The sequence below is a fragment of the Bidens hawaiensis genome, unplaced genomic scaffold (assembly GCF_021521415.1).
Source record: "Bidens hawaiensis isolate Kalapana, Puna unplaced genomic scaffold, B.hawaiensis_p1.1 tig00039129_1, whole genome shotgun sequence".
NCBI lineage: Eukaryota > Viridiplantae > Streptophyta > Magnoliopsida > Asterales > Asteraceae > Bidens > Bidens hawaiensis.
The window spans coordinates 88,662-107,851 of NW_027496891.1; the positions used below are offsets into that span (position 1 = coordinate 88,662).

Here is a 19,190-nt window from a genome sequence, read left to right on the forward strand (position 1 = left end):
ATTTTAAATTTCGGATTGAATCTTATGCACTTTTTGTGATGGCGGGTATGAGGAAACTCTTGAAATAATGCGTATTGACACATTAATTAATTAATATATCTTTATATCAAATCGTTGGATTATCAGTTATCTTTGGATTAAAAATAAGTCCTCTTTCAAATCCCTTTTGTTGAAACGATTGGCTGTTTTTAGCTCTATCGTATTGTTATTTTGTATTTTTATTTAATGAAAGTTTCCGTTAAAAAAATATTGATATAGCCTTAGAAAACTAAACAAGACAACACAACCCAGCTCACATCTAGAAACAATGCTTATTATTAACAATAATATGTAAATATGAAAACGAAAGACCGTCGATAATAACAATAGAAGCAAAAAAGACCTAATGACTATAAAATGGCTCTTCTAATTGACTTTGCCGGCCTTTGCCATTTTAAATTATGATCTAGAGAGGGAGACAGTTGTATGTGTATTTAGAGCTAGAAATAACCATTGCACAAAATTAAATTAAAGAAGGATCTAAGCATTGAAATTTTTGCGGGCTATGGCGATCAGTCGAGCACATTTAGGGTTTCAATTTCATCATTTATCTATCTTTGTGTTTCTTATGTTATTCATCCATGGACACACACTTGGTGGCTCTCCACGGGACTTCTTTTAAGGCAAGAACGATAGCTCATATCTTTATACAGTTCAACTTGGACTGCAGTTCTGTGTGGTCGCAAATCCTTTGTCACAACTCAATTTGTGACACTTTGGTGACTGAACGAAAAACGGTTGCTATGTTTACCATATCATCCCAATCCAACTTGGGACACTTTAAGTTACTTTTGTTTGAATAAATTGGGACTGATTGTAGTTGGTTGCAAAGCTAGCTACAGATTTGCTCCAAAGTTATTCGGTTGGTAACAATAGAAATAATGATTTTATTATTTGGTATATTGTGACGAAGTTCATTGTCGCTAATTTTTTGACTGACATTTGCCGTGGCTTATGCCTAGTTATGTATCGGACACCAAAGTAGCCACGGATTGTCTCCATATTTGCAAAAACCGGTTATAATTATTTGCGAAAAGTTTTGATTACAGTAAACCGGTTGCAATTATTTGCGAAAAATTTTGTCGCAAATATTACAACCGATTTTATTGGTTGCTATTTTTCGTCACAAAAGTAGCCAACGATTTTTTCCAAATATACTTCAGTCATCAACTTACTATTGATTACGGTACATTGATCGCTATTTTGCAACAGGTTTTGTCGCTAATAATTTTTATGTGTCGCTAATTTTTGACTAATAACTGAAGTGTTATACAGGGTGATATGATATTCTGGAGGTAAAAGCAAACAAACTGGCTTCTACAAAAACTCACGTCCCGTATTCTTACTACTCCATTCCATATTGTCGCCCTCATAAAATAGTTGATAGTGTTGAGAATCTTGGTGAAATTCTTCGTGATGATCACATACAAAATTCTCTTTATCAGGTATCTAACAATTACTAATCAAAGACTTAATGTTTATTTATTAATCTCACTCTTGAGGTCTTCTGTGTGGTACAAGCTGTGATTTATCTGATGATCACGTTGTTTAGTAGGGTACTAGTTGGGGTGTAAATGACTCGAGTTGAGCTCAAGCTCGTCAAGGCTCGAGCTCAACTACTTTAACTTGAGACGGTTCGAGCTCAGCTCATTTGACTTAAGACAGCTTGACTCGTTTATTACATATTTGTAGATTTTCATGATTATATTTAAAAGTATAGTAACTATTATTTAAATATATAAAAGTGTCATTTTCGTTCATGAGGTTGGTCAACTATTGCATCAAATACAATCCAAATGGAGCTATGGAACGCCTAAAGGCTCATCCCGTAGCCATAGGCTTTACACAACGACCCGGTGTTGATTATATTGAAACTTTTAGTCTTGTTATTAAACATGCTACTCTCCGCACTAGTCTTTCTCTTGCTATATATCCCAACTGGTCCTAGCTTATATCAACTGGATTATGGTAACGCCGTTCTTCGAGGTACTCTCCATGAAGGTGTTAGGATAAACACACACACGAACTGAACACAGACACGAAAGTAATAAACGAACACGAGGATTTAACGTGGTTCGGTCTAAACTGACCTACGTCCACGGGTGGCAACTAGGTATTTCTTTATTGAGTGACCAGGGATTACAAGTACATAACGTCATATATATAGAGACTAGTCTAGGGTTTGCATCTTATTAAACAAGAAATCTAAACCGGGCCGGGCTTCGGTCTGGCCACCCATCTGCCATTTGGACTTCAAATAATAAACTGGGCCAACAAGGCCTACGAACCCAACAATCTCTCACTCGGAGGCCTTGAATACTCTCGTCTGCACTCCTGGTTGTACTTATGTAATCTGAACATTAAACTTCTTCTAATTGCCACCGCCTTCTCATCAATTAACCTGAAGGACCATTGAAGCTCCCCGGAGCTCCAACACGTCAGTCACGGCTAAAACTGCCCCTGACCCGTTCTCTGTCCCTACCGGCTCCCACTGTAACGAACTACCGGATCCTGAGATAACCTGAGAACAAACACTCTCCATATTCAGCAAGTAATTCACTGGAGAGACTTTTACAGCTGGAATACTAGTTTTCTTTATCCACTGTTGACCTGGAACTGTAACTGAAACACGACCTGTGCTCCCACTATCACGATGTCCCCCAACTGATTTAACTTTCCTAGCTCGTTCATCCTGAATCTTCACTTTGGCTCTGGGTTTGTTACTTGCAAAACGAACATTCTTCTGCCCACGAGATTCTGTGAACCGGATTTTGTCTTTCACCAAAACTTGATCCACTCCTTTCGGTGACATGCCGACCATATACAATGAACCCATTTTCTTGCCACGAGCAACCACGAGATTCCCTTTGACTACCTTCCACTGCCCATTCCCGAACTTAACATCGTAACCCTGGTCATCCAACTGCCCAACTGAAATCAAACGTTTCTTCAAACTTGGAATAACCCTCACGTCTTTCAAAGTTCAGGAAGTACCTACTGAAGTTACCAAATCAATATCTCCCATACCTGTAACCTCTAGAATATCATCGTTATCTAGTCGAACATTTCCAAAATCCCCAAATATTAGATTCTTCATCGTTTCACTACAGTGAGTGGTATGAAACGATGCACCAGAATCCATCACCCAAGCATCAACGTTACCCTTAACACTGCAAACCAAAGCCTCATCACTACTGACCCCGTCATCTGTGTCGTCTTCTGTAATGTTCACCTCTTTCTTACCATTAGAACACTGATTCCTGAAGTGTCCCTTCTTTTTACAACCCCAACATTCAATATCTTTACGAGTTTTAGACTGACTCCCCTTCCTACTCCCACTGCCTTGCTGTTTTCCCCTCCTTCTACCTTTTGTGACTAACATATTGCTTGATGATTCACCTAAACTTCTGCGTCTTGAATCTTCTCCCAGAATCAGGTCCCGAATCCCATCAAAGGTAATTTTTGTAGACGAACTACAAACCGCAGTCACTGTTTGAGACCAACTGTCGGGTAAAGAGGATAATAACAATAGGCCTTGAACTTCATCATCAAACTTAATGTCAACTGACACTAAGCGGGACAAGATCGAATTAAGATTATTGATATGCCTTGTAACTAAACCACCCTCTTTCATTCTTGTTGTCACTAGCTCTCGTATAAGATAGACCTTATTTGTTGACGAAGGCTTCTTATACATGTTGGATAGTGGCTCCATCATACCACGCGCTGTGGTTTCTTTCATGATGTTAAACGCCACAACTTTTGACAATGACAATGTAATACAAGTCCTAGCCTTCTTGTCTAACTTCTTCCAATCTGCTTCTGACATCTTTTCTGGTTTTTCATCCTCAAGTACTACATCCAAGTCTTTCTGACAAAGTAGCGCCTCAATCTGCATCTTCCACCAACCAAACTTCTGTCCGTCAAACTTCTGTATCGAAACCTTTCCGTCTTCTGCCATGACAATGACTAAACGAAAACCTGGATAAAAACAGAGATAGACACAGCAATGGCACGGGCCTGAACTTAACGGTTGTTCTACTGAACTTTGTTAAACAACCAACCTATTTAAAACGCAGCAGAAATACGAACTGTAAATCAGAAACAGATATTTTAAACTGAAACGATAAAACCTGACAAACGCGGTTGGCACTGGTTTTGGTTTCTTTAACGCTTCTTCTAATTGACAACGGTTCTTCAACTAAAACAGGATCTTGATTGGCTTGTTCTCGCCAAATCGAAACTGGTTAAAGCCCACGAGATGTTCGGCCCACACAAAATTAACAAACTGAGCCTACTGCTCTTTGTAATTCGGCGCAAAAGAAACAGCACACAAAAAATATAATTTGATCTAGACTTAAATTGGCTACTAGGAAAAAAGAGATCTGCCAATATCAAGGCCCAATATTCCTTTTTTATTTGACAAAACAAAAAGGTACGAATGCCCAAAGTCTAACAAATTTACTACTGCTCACGTGCTTCTTCTTCTGCTTCTATTTTTTGTGTTTCAGCAAAACCTAGTTTGCTATCTCTGCCGTATCTACTTCAATGGCACTGCCTCTAGCGGCGGGTATGATAAAATTGCTTTCAAAAAAAAAATAACAGAACCTGAACAAATTCCAACCGTCACGCGGGTTGCGGCTGAGACAAATTAGTGCGGCGGCGGCGGTTGTCTGCCGGCGGAACCCTAAAACGAACTGTCTGCTGCCGTATATCGACCTACTGGTGCGGTGGCGACGGGAGGGTTCTGCGCGTTCTTCGTGTGAAACAAGCCTAAGCTCTTGATACCTCTTTTTAGGATTAAACACACACACGAAATGAACACTGACGCGAAAGTAATAAACAAACACGAGGATTTAACGTGGTTTGGTCTAAACTGACCTACGTCCACGGATGGCAACTAGGTATTTCTTTATTGAGTGACGAGGGATTACAGTTACATAACGTCATATATATATATATAGAGAGAGAGAGACTAGTCTAGGGTTTGCGTCTTATTAAACAAGAAATCTAAACCGGACCGGGCTTCGGTCTGGCCACCCTACACCCATCTGCCATTTGGACTTCAAATAATAAACTGGGCCAACAAGGCCTACGAACCCAACAGAAGGCGTCCACGTTGCTATTCAAAAGGGGGTTGCGGCACAGCTTGTTGCCCGTTTGCCTACCACTTTATTGTAATCGTTTTGGTTTTAATGAAAAATAGCAAGATTTAACGCTTAAAAAAATCCTACCCATGTTTGTAAGCTTAATAAAGTTATCTATGGCCTTAAACAAGCTTCACGAGCAGAATTTCGAGTTGTTGCTTCAGCTACAATGAAGTACCATTACATCTTTATTATCCTTTGTATCTATATATATTGTAAATAGTTCATTAATGAAATACATTAAGCTTTACTAAACTTTATAGCACCTAAATTTATGATTATATCTATACATTTAAATGAAGTAATGTTGTGTAGCTTCTTACAAAATCTTCCATTACAGTTTCAAATGAGAGTTGATACCATCTGCAACATTGTTTGTCACGTAACACTTGACGAGAAAACTCCTAAAGAATTCAAGGAGAAGATCGATGATGAATATCGAGCCAACATGTAACACACTTTTGGAAATAGAAAATATATTATAGACCACTTTCGATAACAATCGTTGATATACTTGACTATGTTGTTAATTAAAATAAAATATCTTTGACAGGCTGTTGGATGATTTACCTTTGGTTGATCTTGTAACAAGGGCAGGCCGTTACTCCCCGCCAGTATATCAGCTCGGGTACTTAGTTGGTGGTAAAGCTCGGTATGCGAATGTAAGTTTCTTTTTTTTTTTTTTGTCAGAATAAATCCAATAAATTTCAAGTGTTACTCTTGTTAATCAGTGATAAAATTGGAACATTTTAATTGTCGGGTATATTTGTTTCAATGTAAGTGCGTATAACTATAAGAAAACGACGATGTCAGATACTCATATTAATAGAAAAATCTAATATACCGTCAAGGAGAAGTAATGCTTGTATTATATTCTGCAGACCACAGAGGAGAAGTATTTTATCAACAACCACTTATCGTTCGTAGTCGAGTTCCATGGAAATTTGGGCACACCCACTGCAAGAGTTATCAGGTTTAAAGTTGAAGCTTTCAGGTAAATGATAGCTTTGCAACTCATACTTGTTAATCTAAACCTATGAATATTATTTCTATGACGGCATAGATAAACATATAACTTAATTACTATATGACTGCTTATTTCAATATTTCTCTACAGTGTGAATCACAAATATGATGGTCGAAAAACACGTTTGGCCAGATGCGACCCACGTGCAAAACGTTTGGTCGAAGGCTCTGATCCTCCTCAAGAAGTTGATGATAACAAGGAAATCATCTTCACTTATGATGTCAAGTTCTTGGTAAGATTCGGGGCCGGTTTATCCGTATATAATCTGGTTAGAGCTAAAGGATTTAACTTAATTGAAAGAAAATGAGTCAACGGCTTGAAAGCCGTACATTTATAAATATGTAAAAGGGAAAATTACCATAACAGACACTTAACGCTTTGTCGATAGTTTTTTCAAGATAGAAATTACTTTTTAGGCTGAGACGGCTAGGGCTTAGTCGCCACTTTTTGGCTCTAAAGCTCATGAAAAGTAGTGAGCACTCATTGAGTCATTTCCTCCAATCAGACACCGCCACATCAGCTTAGAATGCTAAGACGGTTAGGATTTGGTCTACACTTTTGGTTGAGATGGATAGGAAAGCGTCGGTTAAAGTCGCGCTTACGCTTCTTGGATGCTAGCTAAGGCTTAACCCAAGCTTTTTGAGACGACTAAAATTCAATGTTTGTTTTTGAAATGTTTTGTCGACTTTGACTACTTAAGTATTTGTCCCTATGTAAAAAATTTATTAAATCGTTTCTTAGTTAAGTTAATTAAGACTATTTATGTGAAAATAAAGTTTTAGCAAAATCATAAAAAAAATTGGAAAGTAAAGAGTTTGTAGGTAGGCCCTAGACCAAGTCAGGCCTACGTATTTTGTCCGATCTAAATTGTCTGCTTTTATTGGGCACGCAGGAAACTTATACTAAATGGCCATCAAGATGGGACACTTATCTTTTTTTGGCTGATGATCAAATTCACTGGTTTTCACTAGTGAACTCACTTGTGATTGTTCTTTCAATATCCGGTATGATGGCTATGATCATGATAAGAACACTACACCGTGACATTATCATTTACGACCAGTTAGAAACCCTGGAAGAGGCGCAAGAACATGCCAAAAAGTTGTTCAAGTGAAACCGCCGGTTAACATGGAATTACTTTGTGTTTTTGTTGGAACCGGTGTCCAGATTTTCGGTGCGATATCAATTACCATTATATTCAAGATCATATGGATGGTTTCCCCTTCAACCAAAAGTGAGCTCATGACCATCATCCTTCACCTTTGGGCTTTAATGGGAATCTTTGGCGGATTAGCGATGGCCCGCCTTTATAAAACATTCGGAGGAGGATCCGAATGGAACATAAAAGCAACCTTTAAAACCGCATCCATTTTCCCGGGAACAGTTTTTTGCATACTTGATGTACTAAATGTTCTAACCTATGGTGAAGAGTCCGGGGTTGTACCGTTTGATACCATGTTCGGTTTATTGTCTTTATGGTTGGGGGTTTCGGTTCCCCTCGTTTTTCTCAGTAGTTACATTGGTTTCAAAGAACCGGAAAGTGAAGATTCGGTGAAAAACATCACAATCCCGAAGCAAATCTCCGGGCAAACTTGGTACATTAACCCGTATGTCTCGATCATGATTGGTGGAATATTACCATTTGGGGCGGTATTCAACGAGCTCTTTTACATGTTAACGTCAGTCGGTTTACATCAATTCTACTACATATTTGGTTTCACGTTTGTCGTTTTGATCATAACGTGTGCCGAGATCACAATCTTGTTATGTTATTTCCAGTCAAGTGGTGAAGATTATCAGTCGTGGAGGCGATCGTATTTAACAGCGGGTTCTTCAGGCTTTTCTCTCTTCATATATGCATCATTCTATTTCTTCACAAAACTGAACATCACAGAGCTTGTTCCCGGTATTTTATACTTCGGGTATATCTTTATTGCATCGTGCGCGCTTTTCGTGTTGACGGGTACCATCGGTTTCTATACGTGCTTGTGGTTCCCTAAGCTTATTCACCTTCCAGCAACGACAGTTGCAAACGCAGAAACAGGAAAGGAAAACACTGAAATGAAAGAGAAAATTCCGTTAATGTTGAGGAACATAATAAATAACTTCCAACAAGTTAAGCATATGTATGTTTTGGTGTTTAGTACTTAATAATCTTATATGTTTGGGTATTTTTATGAACTTATATCAAAGTATTAAAGTTATTAAAGTTAAGCATATAATAATGTTATTAACATACAACACGATACAACAAATCACTAATCAGCATCAGCAGTAAAATCCGGTTCCGGTGGCTTCTGTAACTTCATCAGCTCTCTAGCACTCTTCAAATTTCGGTTCCGGTGGATCCCACGAAGAGCGTTCGCAGCAAACTTAGAAGCCAAAAAGGTAGCCCCGAGGCTGTACGAACCGCCTCCATTGTTCTTATTAGCGGCTAACTCGGCCGCCTCCTCTTCCTTCCTCCGCTGCTCCAGAATCTTCCGCTTGGAATACCGCCGCCACGCGGCCTGAATAAAGCACGCCGCCCAAGTCCGCCACTGCTGCGAGTAAAACCGAAAAGTGTGTTGCACCTGCCGACTGTGAAGCCGCCTGAACTGGCCCGCAACGAACTTAAGTTCATCTGCTGGTAACGCAAACGCTTCCACTTCTCTTAATGCCTTCACGGTTCTAGTGGAAGACGGGAGGTTAGACCCGGTTTTAGGGTCGAGGGCCCATGTTAACAGCTCCTCACCGCAAAAGTCGCCTTCTTTTAGAAACCCGCTGTTGAAAAACCCGCTTCTCCCGCCGTCGGTTGTTGCACTCTCGAGACGACCGCGTATGATGAAAAGCATTTCATCGACCGGATCGCCTTCGCGTACGATGTAAGTGTTGTTTGTGAATAAGCACGGCTTTAATCGTTCGCAAATAGCGTCGAGTAACCGTTCATCCATGTTTTCAAATAAGGGGACCTACAAGGAGATTGGAAATTGAAATAATAAATCGATTGTTGAATATAATAATTGTTCATAGGCATGTTAATGAACCGAACATTTAGTGAATAGTTCATTAACCGTTCGGCAAAAGTTCGTTTATGATTGTTTATATTAACAAACGAACAGGCATGAACAAAACTTTTAGCATATTTAAGTTTGTTTATTTTTGTCCATTATGTCAATTATGTTTGTTAGTTTACGTTGTTTAAGTTAATTCATCCATGTTCATTAATGTATTCGTTTGAATTTTTTAGGTCCGTTACAATTTAGTCTAGTTTTAGAAATTAAAATATTGCCTGTTGCAATTAAGTCTAATTTATTAACCTTTTAGGGCCAACACATTCTTGTTCACATTTACTTTTAATTGTTGTTAGCTGAGTTATGTGCATTCATTTATGTTCAGTTATTTCGTTCCTTTATGCTCGTTAATATTACAAACATGTTCATTTTCTTAATGAATGGAAACATACAAGAAAACCTTGTTTGTTTAATTGTTCGTGTTCGATCGTTTGTTCAGTTAAAGTTAGACAAACGAACACGAACATGCTTCATTCATGTTCATTCACAAGCCTAATTATTCAAATCTCACCAAATGATTCTTGGACTACAATGTTGCCCTTGAAGATCGAAGGAAGAAATGACTAAAATGCCTTCATGTGAAAAATAAATAAAAGTGAGTTATTACCCTTTTGACCAAACCGAGACAAAGATGGCGTTTAATGTCTCTTCTAAGATCCTTAGGTAGATTTTGAACCAAATTTTCCTCATCAACTCCACGTGTTTCCAACCACTTATATTGATCATATTTTCTCACACGCTCTCTCAAATCATGCGGAAGTAAACGGTGATGCATCCACTGTTCTGAGTCCCGTCTTTTGATTCTCATTTCTTCAAGTCGTATAGTAAGAGATTGAAGATACGTCTGTTAACGGTAACACAATTAGCAAACCAAGTGAAATCAATGGCAAAAATTAAGTTTTATTGATTACTACACTAAATATGAAAATGAAGCAAAGGCAGCTGAAGAAAATAGACAATCTGAAAAGAAACTTGAAATACGGGACTTTTGACCCATTTACCTATGAATGGATCAATCTGGGCTGTGCTTTAGCTTAAATGGGCCAAATAAAAACATTAGCTAGAAGTTCCATTTTATTCATACAGCCTCCTAATCGTTTAACTCAAGCTACTAGACTGTTTGTACAATAATATTGTTCTTTAATCAAATAATGGACTTATTTATTTATATAAATAACAAACAAAAGAAAAAAAGAGTGTTTGCAGGTTCACTCAACCTGACCTGAACCTAAAGTCTCATCTCAATCCGAAACCATTGACTAGTTACCCGACACACCCGTTTTTCCACCTCTACACCATCCTATACTTCTAAAGAATGTAAACACCATATGTTGTTTTGTCTAGTTACCCAACCCACACATTTCGATCCATACTTGAATGAAACTTTTTAACTGATTTTGCAAACCATCTGCTCCCACATTATGGTTTGACAACTTGGGTGCAACATATCTGTTGGCCAATCATGTTTCATGCCTAAACAAAGCATGTTGAAAAATGATTTTCATTTTGTCCAAGAAAAAGTAGCACAAGGAAATCTTGACATACAATTCATATCAACAAATGATCAGATTGCTGGCAGCTTCACAGAGCCTCTACCGACTCAACTTCTAATTCTACAAGACAAGCTGTGGGTCGTCCACTATCCTTATCTTGTGGGGGGAATATTAGACTAGTATTGTAATTATCATCTTATGGTAGTGCTAAACTGTATGCAAGTCTTCTGTCATTAATGAGCAACAAGATTACGGAGAAGGTTGCAGCTTTGACACATTTACTTAAAAATGGCTCTATTAATATGGTTATACTTAGCAGGTCTAATCCAAAAAAACAAATTAACGATATTAAAAATGGACTGAATAGGTCGCACGGGTTGAAAGTTGCCTAAAGTGTAATTTTAAAGCTTATAGCCTCCTAAATAATTAGTTTTAGAAAACTCAGTTAAATACAATTATAGTAATGGGTCAAGTTATTCTACAAAGGGGGACAAAAATGAGAAGGATGAGAAGGATTTGTAGCCACAAAAAAAAACCCCTCAAAAAAAATAATGAAAAATTAATAGAAAAATCAAAACTCAAACTTTAATACAAAAACGAAAAATGTAAAAACACAAAAATGTTTCCACCGTCATTCTCAAAACTCAAAAAAGACACAATGTTGAGTGAAAAAGATCATTGTGTCTTTTTGTTTATCATTGTGTTTTGTGTTGATTTTCGTCATTGATTGTCTTTTTTCCTTGGCACTGTGTCGTTTTTTCTTGATATTGTGTTATATTACTCAGCATTGTGTCATATTTTGTTAGCCACTGTGTTATATTTTGTGATCTATTGTGTCTTGTTTGGTTTATCATTGTGTTGTTTGTTCATTTTCGGCATTGTCTTTTTGTCGTTTTTTTTTGGAACAGGAATGATGGGGGAAACATTTTGGTTGTTTAATTTTTTTCGTTTTTTATTTATATATTGAGTTATTATTTTTTTTATTTTTTATTTTTTATTTGTTTGAATATTTTTTAGGGGTCTTTTGTGTGACCACAAATTCTTCTCACACTTCTCATACTTGTCTCCCTTTGCATTTTAACTTTACCCTTATAGTTATAGCATAGTTTTTTTGCAACTATAATTATATCTAGCACATTAATTACTAATAAGAAATGGTCATAAATGCTACAAGGTTAACCCAGCCCAAACCATCCATTTTTCTACTTGTAATTTAAATCTTGTCACTGGGATAAGATCAAGAGGCAAGTAATAGTGGCATTACCTGCATATTGCCAATCAAGAGAGCAAAGAGGATGAGACCAAAAATGGCTAGAGCAATGGAAAATATAGACTCTCCAGGATAAGTGCTGGTTTCAAGCCCCTGCCCTAACGTACTGTCAAAGAAAGAAACAAACATTTCATTCTGCTAAGTGCTAAGAATCATAAACAAGGTCTAAAAATCAAGTGAAGAGATAACAGATTGTACCTCAAATTCTGCAGGCCCCACCACAGGCAGTAGCAGTACTTAGAAACGAACTTAGTTGATGAGACGATCCCTGATGAAAGAGCCTGCTCGAAAATCCCAAAATCAAATGGCGGGTTATCACCATCTGTGGTACAAGCTGCAGTTAAAACCAAGCTACCGACGTTGCTCCATTTATCATAACCATCCATGTGGTTGTTTCCACAGTACAAGAAATCTTTGTTACAAATGCCTTTACAAGCTCTTTGCCAGCATGTATCATTGCGTTCTACAGACAACAAATACCAGAAGGCCCCAACTATCTGAAAAAGCAAAGCTTGTATCATGTATGATATGCATGCAACCGATAAAATCGATCTGGAAAAACCAAACCCAAACAAAAACCAACAGTTTGGTTTAAAGTTTTCATAAAGACTAAACTTTTGGAGTTTCGGTTCAGTTTCAGTTTTACATGTAACTAAAACCGAACCAAATTTATAGATTTTCGTTTTCTATTTTGAATTTTAAGTAATTTTTAAGGATTTAATAAATAGCGTAACTCAAATATTGTAGCCCAAATGGATAATAATCAATTAACCAATAATTAACAAAAAGGATTTAGGGCTAAAAATTTCAAGCGCAAAGAGCAAAACCAAAAGACCGAAACCTAACCGAATTTATAGCTTTTCATTTTTTACTTTTGAACAAGTAATTTTTAAGATATTAATAAATAGTGTAACTCCAATATTTTAGCCCAAATGTATAATAATCAACCAACTATTAATTAATAAAAGATTTAGACCTAACAAATTTCAACCCTGAATGGAAAACCAAACCAACCCCAGATCCAAATTTAAGAAACCGAACGGTTTTCAAAAACTCAAAAACCAAAATTTTGGTTTTGGTTCGGTTTGAGTCCAAAACCAACCCATGCGCACCCCTACATTTACTTACCATTTAAGAATGGTTTATTTATGCTATTTCTTATTCCTAACACGTCGTACGAGTAGTTTGCAGAAAAAACAACAAATGTGTTATATGGGTCAAAACATGTAAAATAGAATCAAAAGTGGGTTTTTTAATGCATTAGATCTCATGATATATTTTGGACAAAAAAGTGCTCAGGGTCAACCAACCCGTAAAATAGTGCCCGTTACCCAACTCTCCTGGCCCGCCCATCTTGAAACAGTTGATTAAAAGTTATAGCTTACATGACTGGCAAGCATGTATAGCAACAAATAATAAGCAGCTCCAGCCCATGCAGTTTCAGCAATTACACCAGCAGTTCTTTTAAGCTCTGATGTCAAAGGGACGATTCGGGCAAACCTTGGAACATACTGAAGTAAAACAATAACAAGTAAGGCTTGTTTTGTAGCCAATACATCTGAACCTCTAGACCTCTGCAGATATCGCCAAACAACAATCTGAAAAATTATTAAAAATGTTAGTAGACCTGGTTTTATAATCAGTAAAATATTCAACATGAAGGGCAAACAATCTCACATCTTAGCAGTGCAAAATAATTAAAAAAAGAAAATTATCATGTTCTTTCCACAGAAAAGTTAAACCATTTACCGCCTTTATAATTGTAACTGAATTTAACTCACGCTACTTAAAATCATCATTTTCTTTTCAAACAGTAAAAAAAATATTATTAGCTTGCTATTACAATTTCAAATATTATATGCGCATCATCTTTCGTGACCTGGTTTATTACAGCAGATTATCTGATTCTTATTATAATTGCAGTATCTTCTAATCACTTTCAAAACCACAAATCCAATCACCCGTTAATACTAACCTGAGGCAGTGGCACCACAGCAAGAAAATCAATAATAAAATACCACCGAAGATATCTTCGAGCAATTTGTGCAGAATCAATCACAAGTTCACCCCGTCCAAAAACTCTAGATGATGGAGCAATATAAGCAGTTCTAAACTGAAACGCCATATGAATAAGATAAAACGCATCAACAGCCGTCCTTAAAGTCGTGGCTGTAATAGCTAACTTCCGATCGATACCGAGACATGTTTTTGTTTGATCAAAAACTGGAAGATAGAAAAAGAGTGGATCTATGGATACAGCCAGAATACACGAGACAACAAAGTACTTATTCCATGTGAGTAGAAATTTATCTTGTGGGTCCAAGATTTTCTTTTCTGAAGCTTTTAGGTCTTCGGGAAAAACAGCCCCGAACCCGAGTGTTCTACCAATGGACTTAAGTCCTTCAGACCCTTTTTTTATTCCGTTTTTGAATGATCTAGAAGGGGTAGCAGGTGCGCGGCTTGAACGAGTTATGCCCTCGAATCCACATTTGTTCATTGCGACTCCAGAAGCGGGTGATGATAATCTAGAATCCAAATCGTCCAACCTTCACGTGCAAAACAAAGTAAGAAATTGATAATCTAAATTTGAAATTTGGATAAACAGATTCTACTTTTGATTACTTGAAGGTCAAAAGAATAAGTTTCAATGTTCCATAAGGGCATGTGCTATACATCGTGAGCATGAGAGGAGAGCTTGCCAACTGGAACTCACGCTCACTAGAACACCACACCGGGGTGAGGGTAAGCCATGAAAAAATGAGTGTGCTCACTACGTGATGACCAGTTCTCCTCTAAAATGGCCAACCAATTACATGGTGACTCCTCATGCATTTTTTAAATATTTTATTATGATATTTCTTTAATATTTAATTTGATTTTTCACATATTACGTGTTAAATAAAACAAAAACATGGCTTTGGTTTTTCTTTCCTGAGTATCCAATATAAATTTTAACGAAACCGGGTTGTTTTGAATATAAAGTACTTTTTAGTGTGTAAACGGATTCAAATTTTTGGAGTGTGCTTGAAGCTAATATCCAACCAACTTGTGAAGATGATGTCCAACAGGTTTTATTTATTGCTTAAAATTAATTAACAATAAACGTTTTAAAAACAATTACTATATTGTATTAAAATACTTTTAAAAAAATCACTCACTCACTAGGTATAGCACATGGTTAATAAGAGTGAGTGTGAGAGTGTCTCCTTCTTAGTTGGCGCCTGCATGGCTCATACTCACTAGGTATAACACATGCTCTGAGGGTGTATGTGAGCCACGTAGATGCCATGTAAGCAAGAGTGCTTCTCACACTCAATCTCACTAACCATGCGTTAAAACCTAGTTAGTGAGAGAGTGAGTTTTTTTTTTTTAATACTTAATATAATTTAGTATTTATCTATAAAAACTATTTTTAAAAAATAAATAAAAGCGAGACGCGCCAAAACTATGAAAACCGTCTACAAGACTAAAAATATTTATTTTCAAAATGACTCGGTTTTCATTAAAATCAATATCATAATGTTATGACCAAAAAAAATAAGCAAAACCGTGTATTTCGTTTTATCCTAACTAACAAGTACAAGTTATTTGAGAAAAAACAAAATAAATGTTAAATGAAATATTATTATACAATAAAACATTTAACAAAAAACGCATGAGGTCTAACTATATAATTGGGTCAACAATTTTAGATCAGAATTGGTCACTGACATGAGCACCCTCCCGACTTCATGGCCTGGCATGGTGTTCTAGCAACCGTGAGTCCTAGATGGGGAGACCCTCTCACGCTCAGTGTTAACGATGTCTAACACATGCCCTGAGGCTCGCACTCACTAGATATAACACATGCCCTAACAAGCTGCAACAAAACTCCTCATCACAACTAACCTATCAACCTCTTCTTTTAATATTATTTGAGAAATCTTTACTACCATTTCACAAACCATCCTTTTATAAAAAGAATATTGCTGGTCACTAAATCGATCAACTTCTTTAACAATAAGAAATTGTCAAAATATTTAAACTATCTAGTTATTTGAACTTAAGCACATCCAAACGATATTTTCTAATCACATAATCTTGTTCAAGATGCAAACACCATTTTGTAATGATATTCTTTAACCATAAGTCCATAACTACAAAAGTAACTGACCATTTTTGCCAAATCTAAGTTAAATTTTCATTATTGGAAACAATAATTACCTTGCAAACTTCTCCCGGTGGCCACCAACATATTGGGACTTTGATGCATGATAATCGAACATTTTGCCAAAATTAACACATAATCCAAACTGCATGCCAATAAAAGAAATACAGCAATTTCAGATCTAACAAGGCCGGGTTCTAGATTCATAACTTCAGTATTTAGCATCATCATTAATGTTCTGAAAGTCTGATTACTAAGTTTCCAATATCTTCTACCCAGCAAATGTAATCACCGTCTAGATTCATAACTTCAATATTTAGCATCATCTTTAATGTTATTCACAGTTTGATTATCAAGTTTCCTATATACTCTAACTAGCAAGTGTAATCACCATCTAGATTCATAACTTCAATATTTATCATGATCATTAATCTTATTCACAGTTTGATTACTAAGTTTCCAATATCTTTCTAACGATCAAGAGCAATCACCATCTAGCATCATCATTAATGTTCTAAAAGCTTAATTACAAAGTTTCTAACATATTCTCATGGTTTAAAAAAACGCTGTGAGGCGGTGCCTCGAGGCGCGCCTCGGTACGAGGCGGCTGCAAAACGAATTTGAGGCGGCACCTCAGGGGATAGAAATAAACATTCGCCTCTTCATGGCCGAGGCGGAAAAAACGTCCGAGGCGGAAGAAAACGGCTGAGGCGTTAAAGAGGCGGGAAACCCAAACTTTTTTGTGTGTTTTAATGTTTTAGACTTTTGGTGTCAGTTTCAAACTTATGTCTTTTATTTTGGTTTAGACTTTGTGTGTTTCTCATGACTAGTGAATCTGATGATGAAATTATTTTGGAAAGTTCTTTGTTTGATGTTAAGTATTTTTTTTAATAAGATATATATTTTTTATATTCATTTTTAAATTCCGCCTCGAGCTTACGCCTGGTGTCGCCTCGAGGCTTACGCCTCGAGAGGCTGTGGGAAAACGCCTCGAGGCGCGATTCCGTACTTTTAACCTTGCATATTCTAACTAGCAAGTGTAAGCATCATCCAGATTCATAACTTCAAAAGGTATAACAAAAACTGGTCATGATGTCATGAACTCATGATCCATTGCCTCTTTCATCATCAAGTGTCTTAAGCTACCGAAGAACTACAATAACTTGCTATCAATAACTACAACATCTTCAATTTCACAACTCCTTGTAATTCTAGGTTTTACTAAAAAACTCAAAACACATTCAGTATCTAGCAATATCTAATATTCTAATCCTTCAATCTCAATTGACTGATCAGCAGCCCTAACAATTACAAACAAATGAAATTACATAACCAAAAGTAAACCTAAAGGTTCAAATCAAACAAACTTGGCGTATGAACAAAGCTAGCTACCAAAGTCAAATACAGTCATCAAACTGCATAGTCAAACAGCATATTTCATACAAATCGAATCCAAACTGCATGCCAATAAAAAAAACACAGAGGAATTTCAGATCTAACAAGGCCAGGCTCTAGATTCATAACTTCAATATTCAGCATCATCAACAATGTTTTCATGGTTTAATTACTAAGTTTCCAATATCTTCTAACCAGCAAGTGTAATCACCATCTAGATTCATAACTTCAATATTTAGCATCATCTTTAATGTTCTAAAAGCTTGATTAATGCTTACTAAGTTTCTGATATCTTCTAACAAGTGCATGTAATCACCATCTAGATTCATAACTTCAGTACTTAGCATGATAGCATCGCGATTTATTATTATTCAAAGTTTAATTACTAAGTTTCCATATCATAATAGCATCATTATTAATCTTATTCACAGTTTGATTACTAAGTTTCCAATATATTCTAACTAGCAAGTGCAATCACCATCTAATTTCATAATTCCAATATTCAGCATCATCATTAATCATATTCACAGTTAGTTCACTAAGTTTCCAATATCTTTACGTAATTGACAGTTTGATTACTGATATATTCTAACTAGCAATCATACTCACCAATCACCATCTAGAATTATAGCTTCAACATTTAGCATCATCATTAACATTAACCATAGTTTAATTACTAAGTTTCCAATATATTCTAGCCAGCAAGTATAATCACAATCTACATTCACAACTTCAAAAACCATACACGATCCATCATCAAATAATATCTTCAACAAGTTTTTAACAAAAAGCACAACTAACATCTTCAATCTCACAACTCCGAGTAACTAACTCTACATTTTATTTGGCACCAAAACTCAACACACATTCAGCCGCATCTGCCAAAACCTAATCATCCTTCAATCTCAATCCATTACTTGACAAATAAACAAAAGTTAACCTAAAAGTTAAATAATAACTAAACAAATCTGGCGTACGAACAACGCTAGCTACCAAAGTCTTCTGTACTCAACATCTAGTTTCATAATTTCAATATTCAGCATCATCATCATAATGTTAACTGTTAAGTTTCCAATATTCATTATTCAAATTCACAGCTCGTAGTAACTCTACCAAACCCTAAAAGTTGAAAAGTAAACAAATCTGGCCGGCGTACCAACAACGCTAGCTGATTATTATTATTATAATATTAGATCCGTACGGTTTAGAGTACTTACAGTGCTGATTTCGCCGGATTAAATTAAAATTAAACCGGCCGGATTAACTTAGCAGCTGATGATTTCATATATATAAATTAAATCGGTTGAGAAATGCATACCACAAGTGATTAAAGGAATCGAAATCAAAGGTAGTAGTAGCTTTAAAAAAAAGACGAATAATAATAATAATAACAATAATAGTAAATGGATGTCTGATTAGTTGGCGTCGGAGATATTGTGGGGTAAGTTTTTGTTTTTTTAATAAAATGCTAATGGAGTAAACAAACTTAATCAAAAAATTTGTTTATCAAACTTTTTAACCGGACAAAATGACAAAAGACGTTCTTTATGTATGAATGTTTTTTTAATGGACGTCCTTTAACAAAAGAAATTACAGAAAGCGTACTTCATGTAACATTTCGG

General features: G+C 36.3%; 1 protein-coding gene and 1 pseudogene across 2 annotated transcripts; one reads left to right on the plus strand and one right to left on the minus strand.

The window, feature by feature from the left end:
• The first annotated feature begins 544 nt into the window (after positions 1-544).
• Positions 545-8,364, plus strand: LOC143591028 (transmembrane 9 superfamily member 8-like; annotated as a pseudogene). Its single transcript, XR_013145596.1, has 7 exons — positions 545-662; positions 1,315-1,484; positions 5,527-5,636; positions 5,740-5,848; positions 6,068-6,180; positions 6,304-6,445; positions 7,106-8,364. The product of XR_013145596.1 is annotated as a transmembrane 9 superfamily member 8-like (transcript).
• A 100-nt stretch (positions 8,365-8,464) lies between these two features.
• On the minus strand, positions 8,465-18,836 carry LOC143591026 (putative cyclic nucleotide-gated ion channel 5). The gene is made up of 8 exons (XM_077071350.1): positions 18,786-18,836; positions 16,230-16,318; positions 14,002-14,572; positions 13,412-13,624; positions 12,225-12,523; positions 12,021-12,132; positions 9,871-10,107; positions 8,465-9,161 (listed from the first exon to the last, which is right to left on the minus strand). Exons 2-8 carry the CDS (start codon positions 16,289-16,291, stop codon positions 8,472-8,474), a joined length of 2,184 nt encoding a protein of 727 aa, XP_076927465.1. The 5' UTR covers positions 16,292-16,318; positions 18,786-18,836; the 3' UTR covers positions 8,465-8,471.
• Positions 18,837-19,190: the final 354 nt, after the last annotated feature.

Coding starts and splice junctions, on each gene's coding strand:
- LOC143591026 (XM_077071350.1), bottom strand. CDS start 16,291: ATGTTCGATTATCATGCATCAAAGTCCCAATATGTTGGTGGCCACCGG. Junction 13,625..14,001: donor CTGTGGTGCCACTGCCTCAG/GTTAGTATTAAC, acceptor ATAATTTTTCAG/ATTGTTGTTTGGCGATATCT. Junction 9,162..9,870: donor GTCTCGGTTTGGTCAAAAGG/GTAATAACTCAC, acceptor ATCTCCTTGTAG/GTCCCCTTATTTGAAAACAT.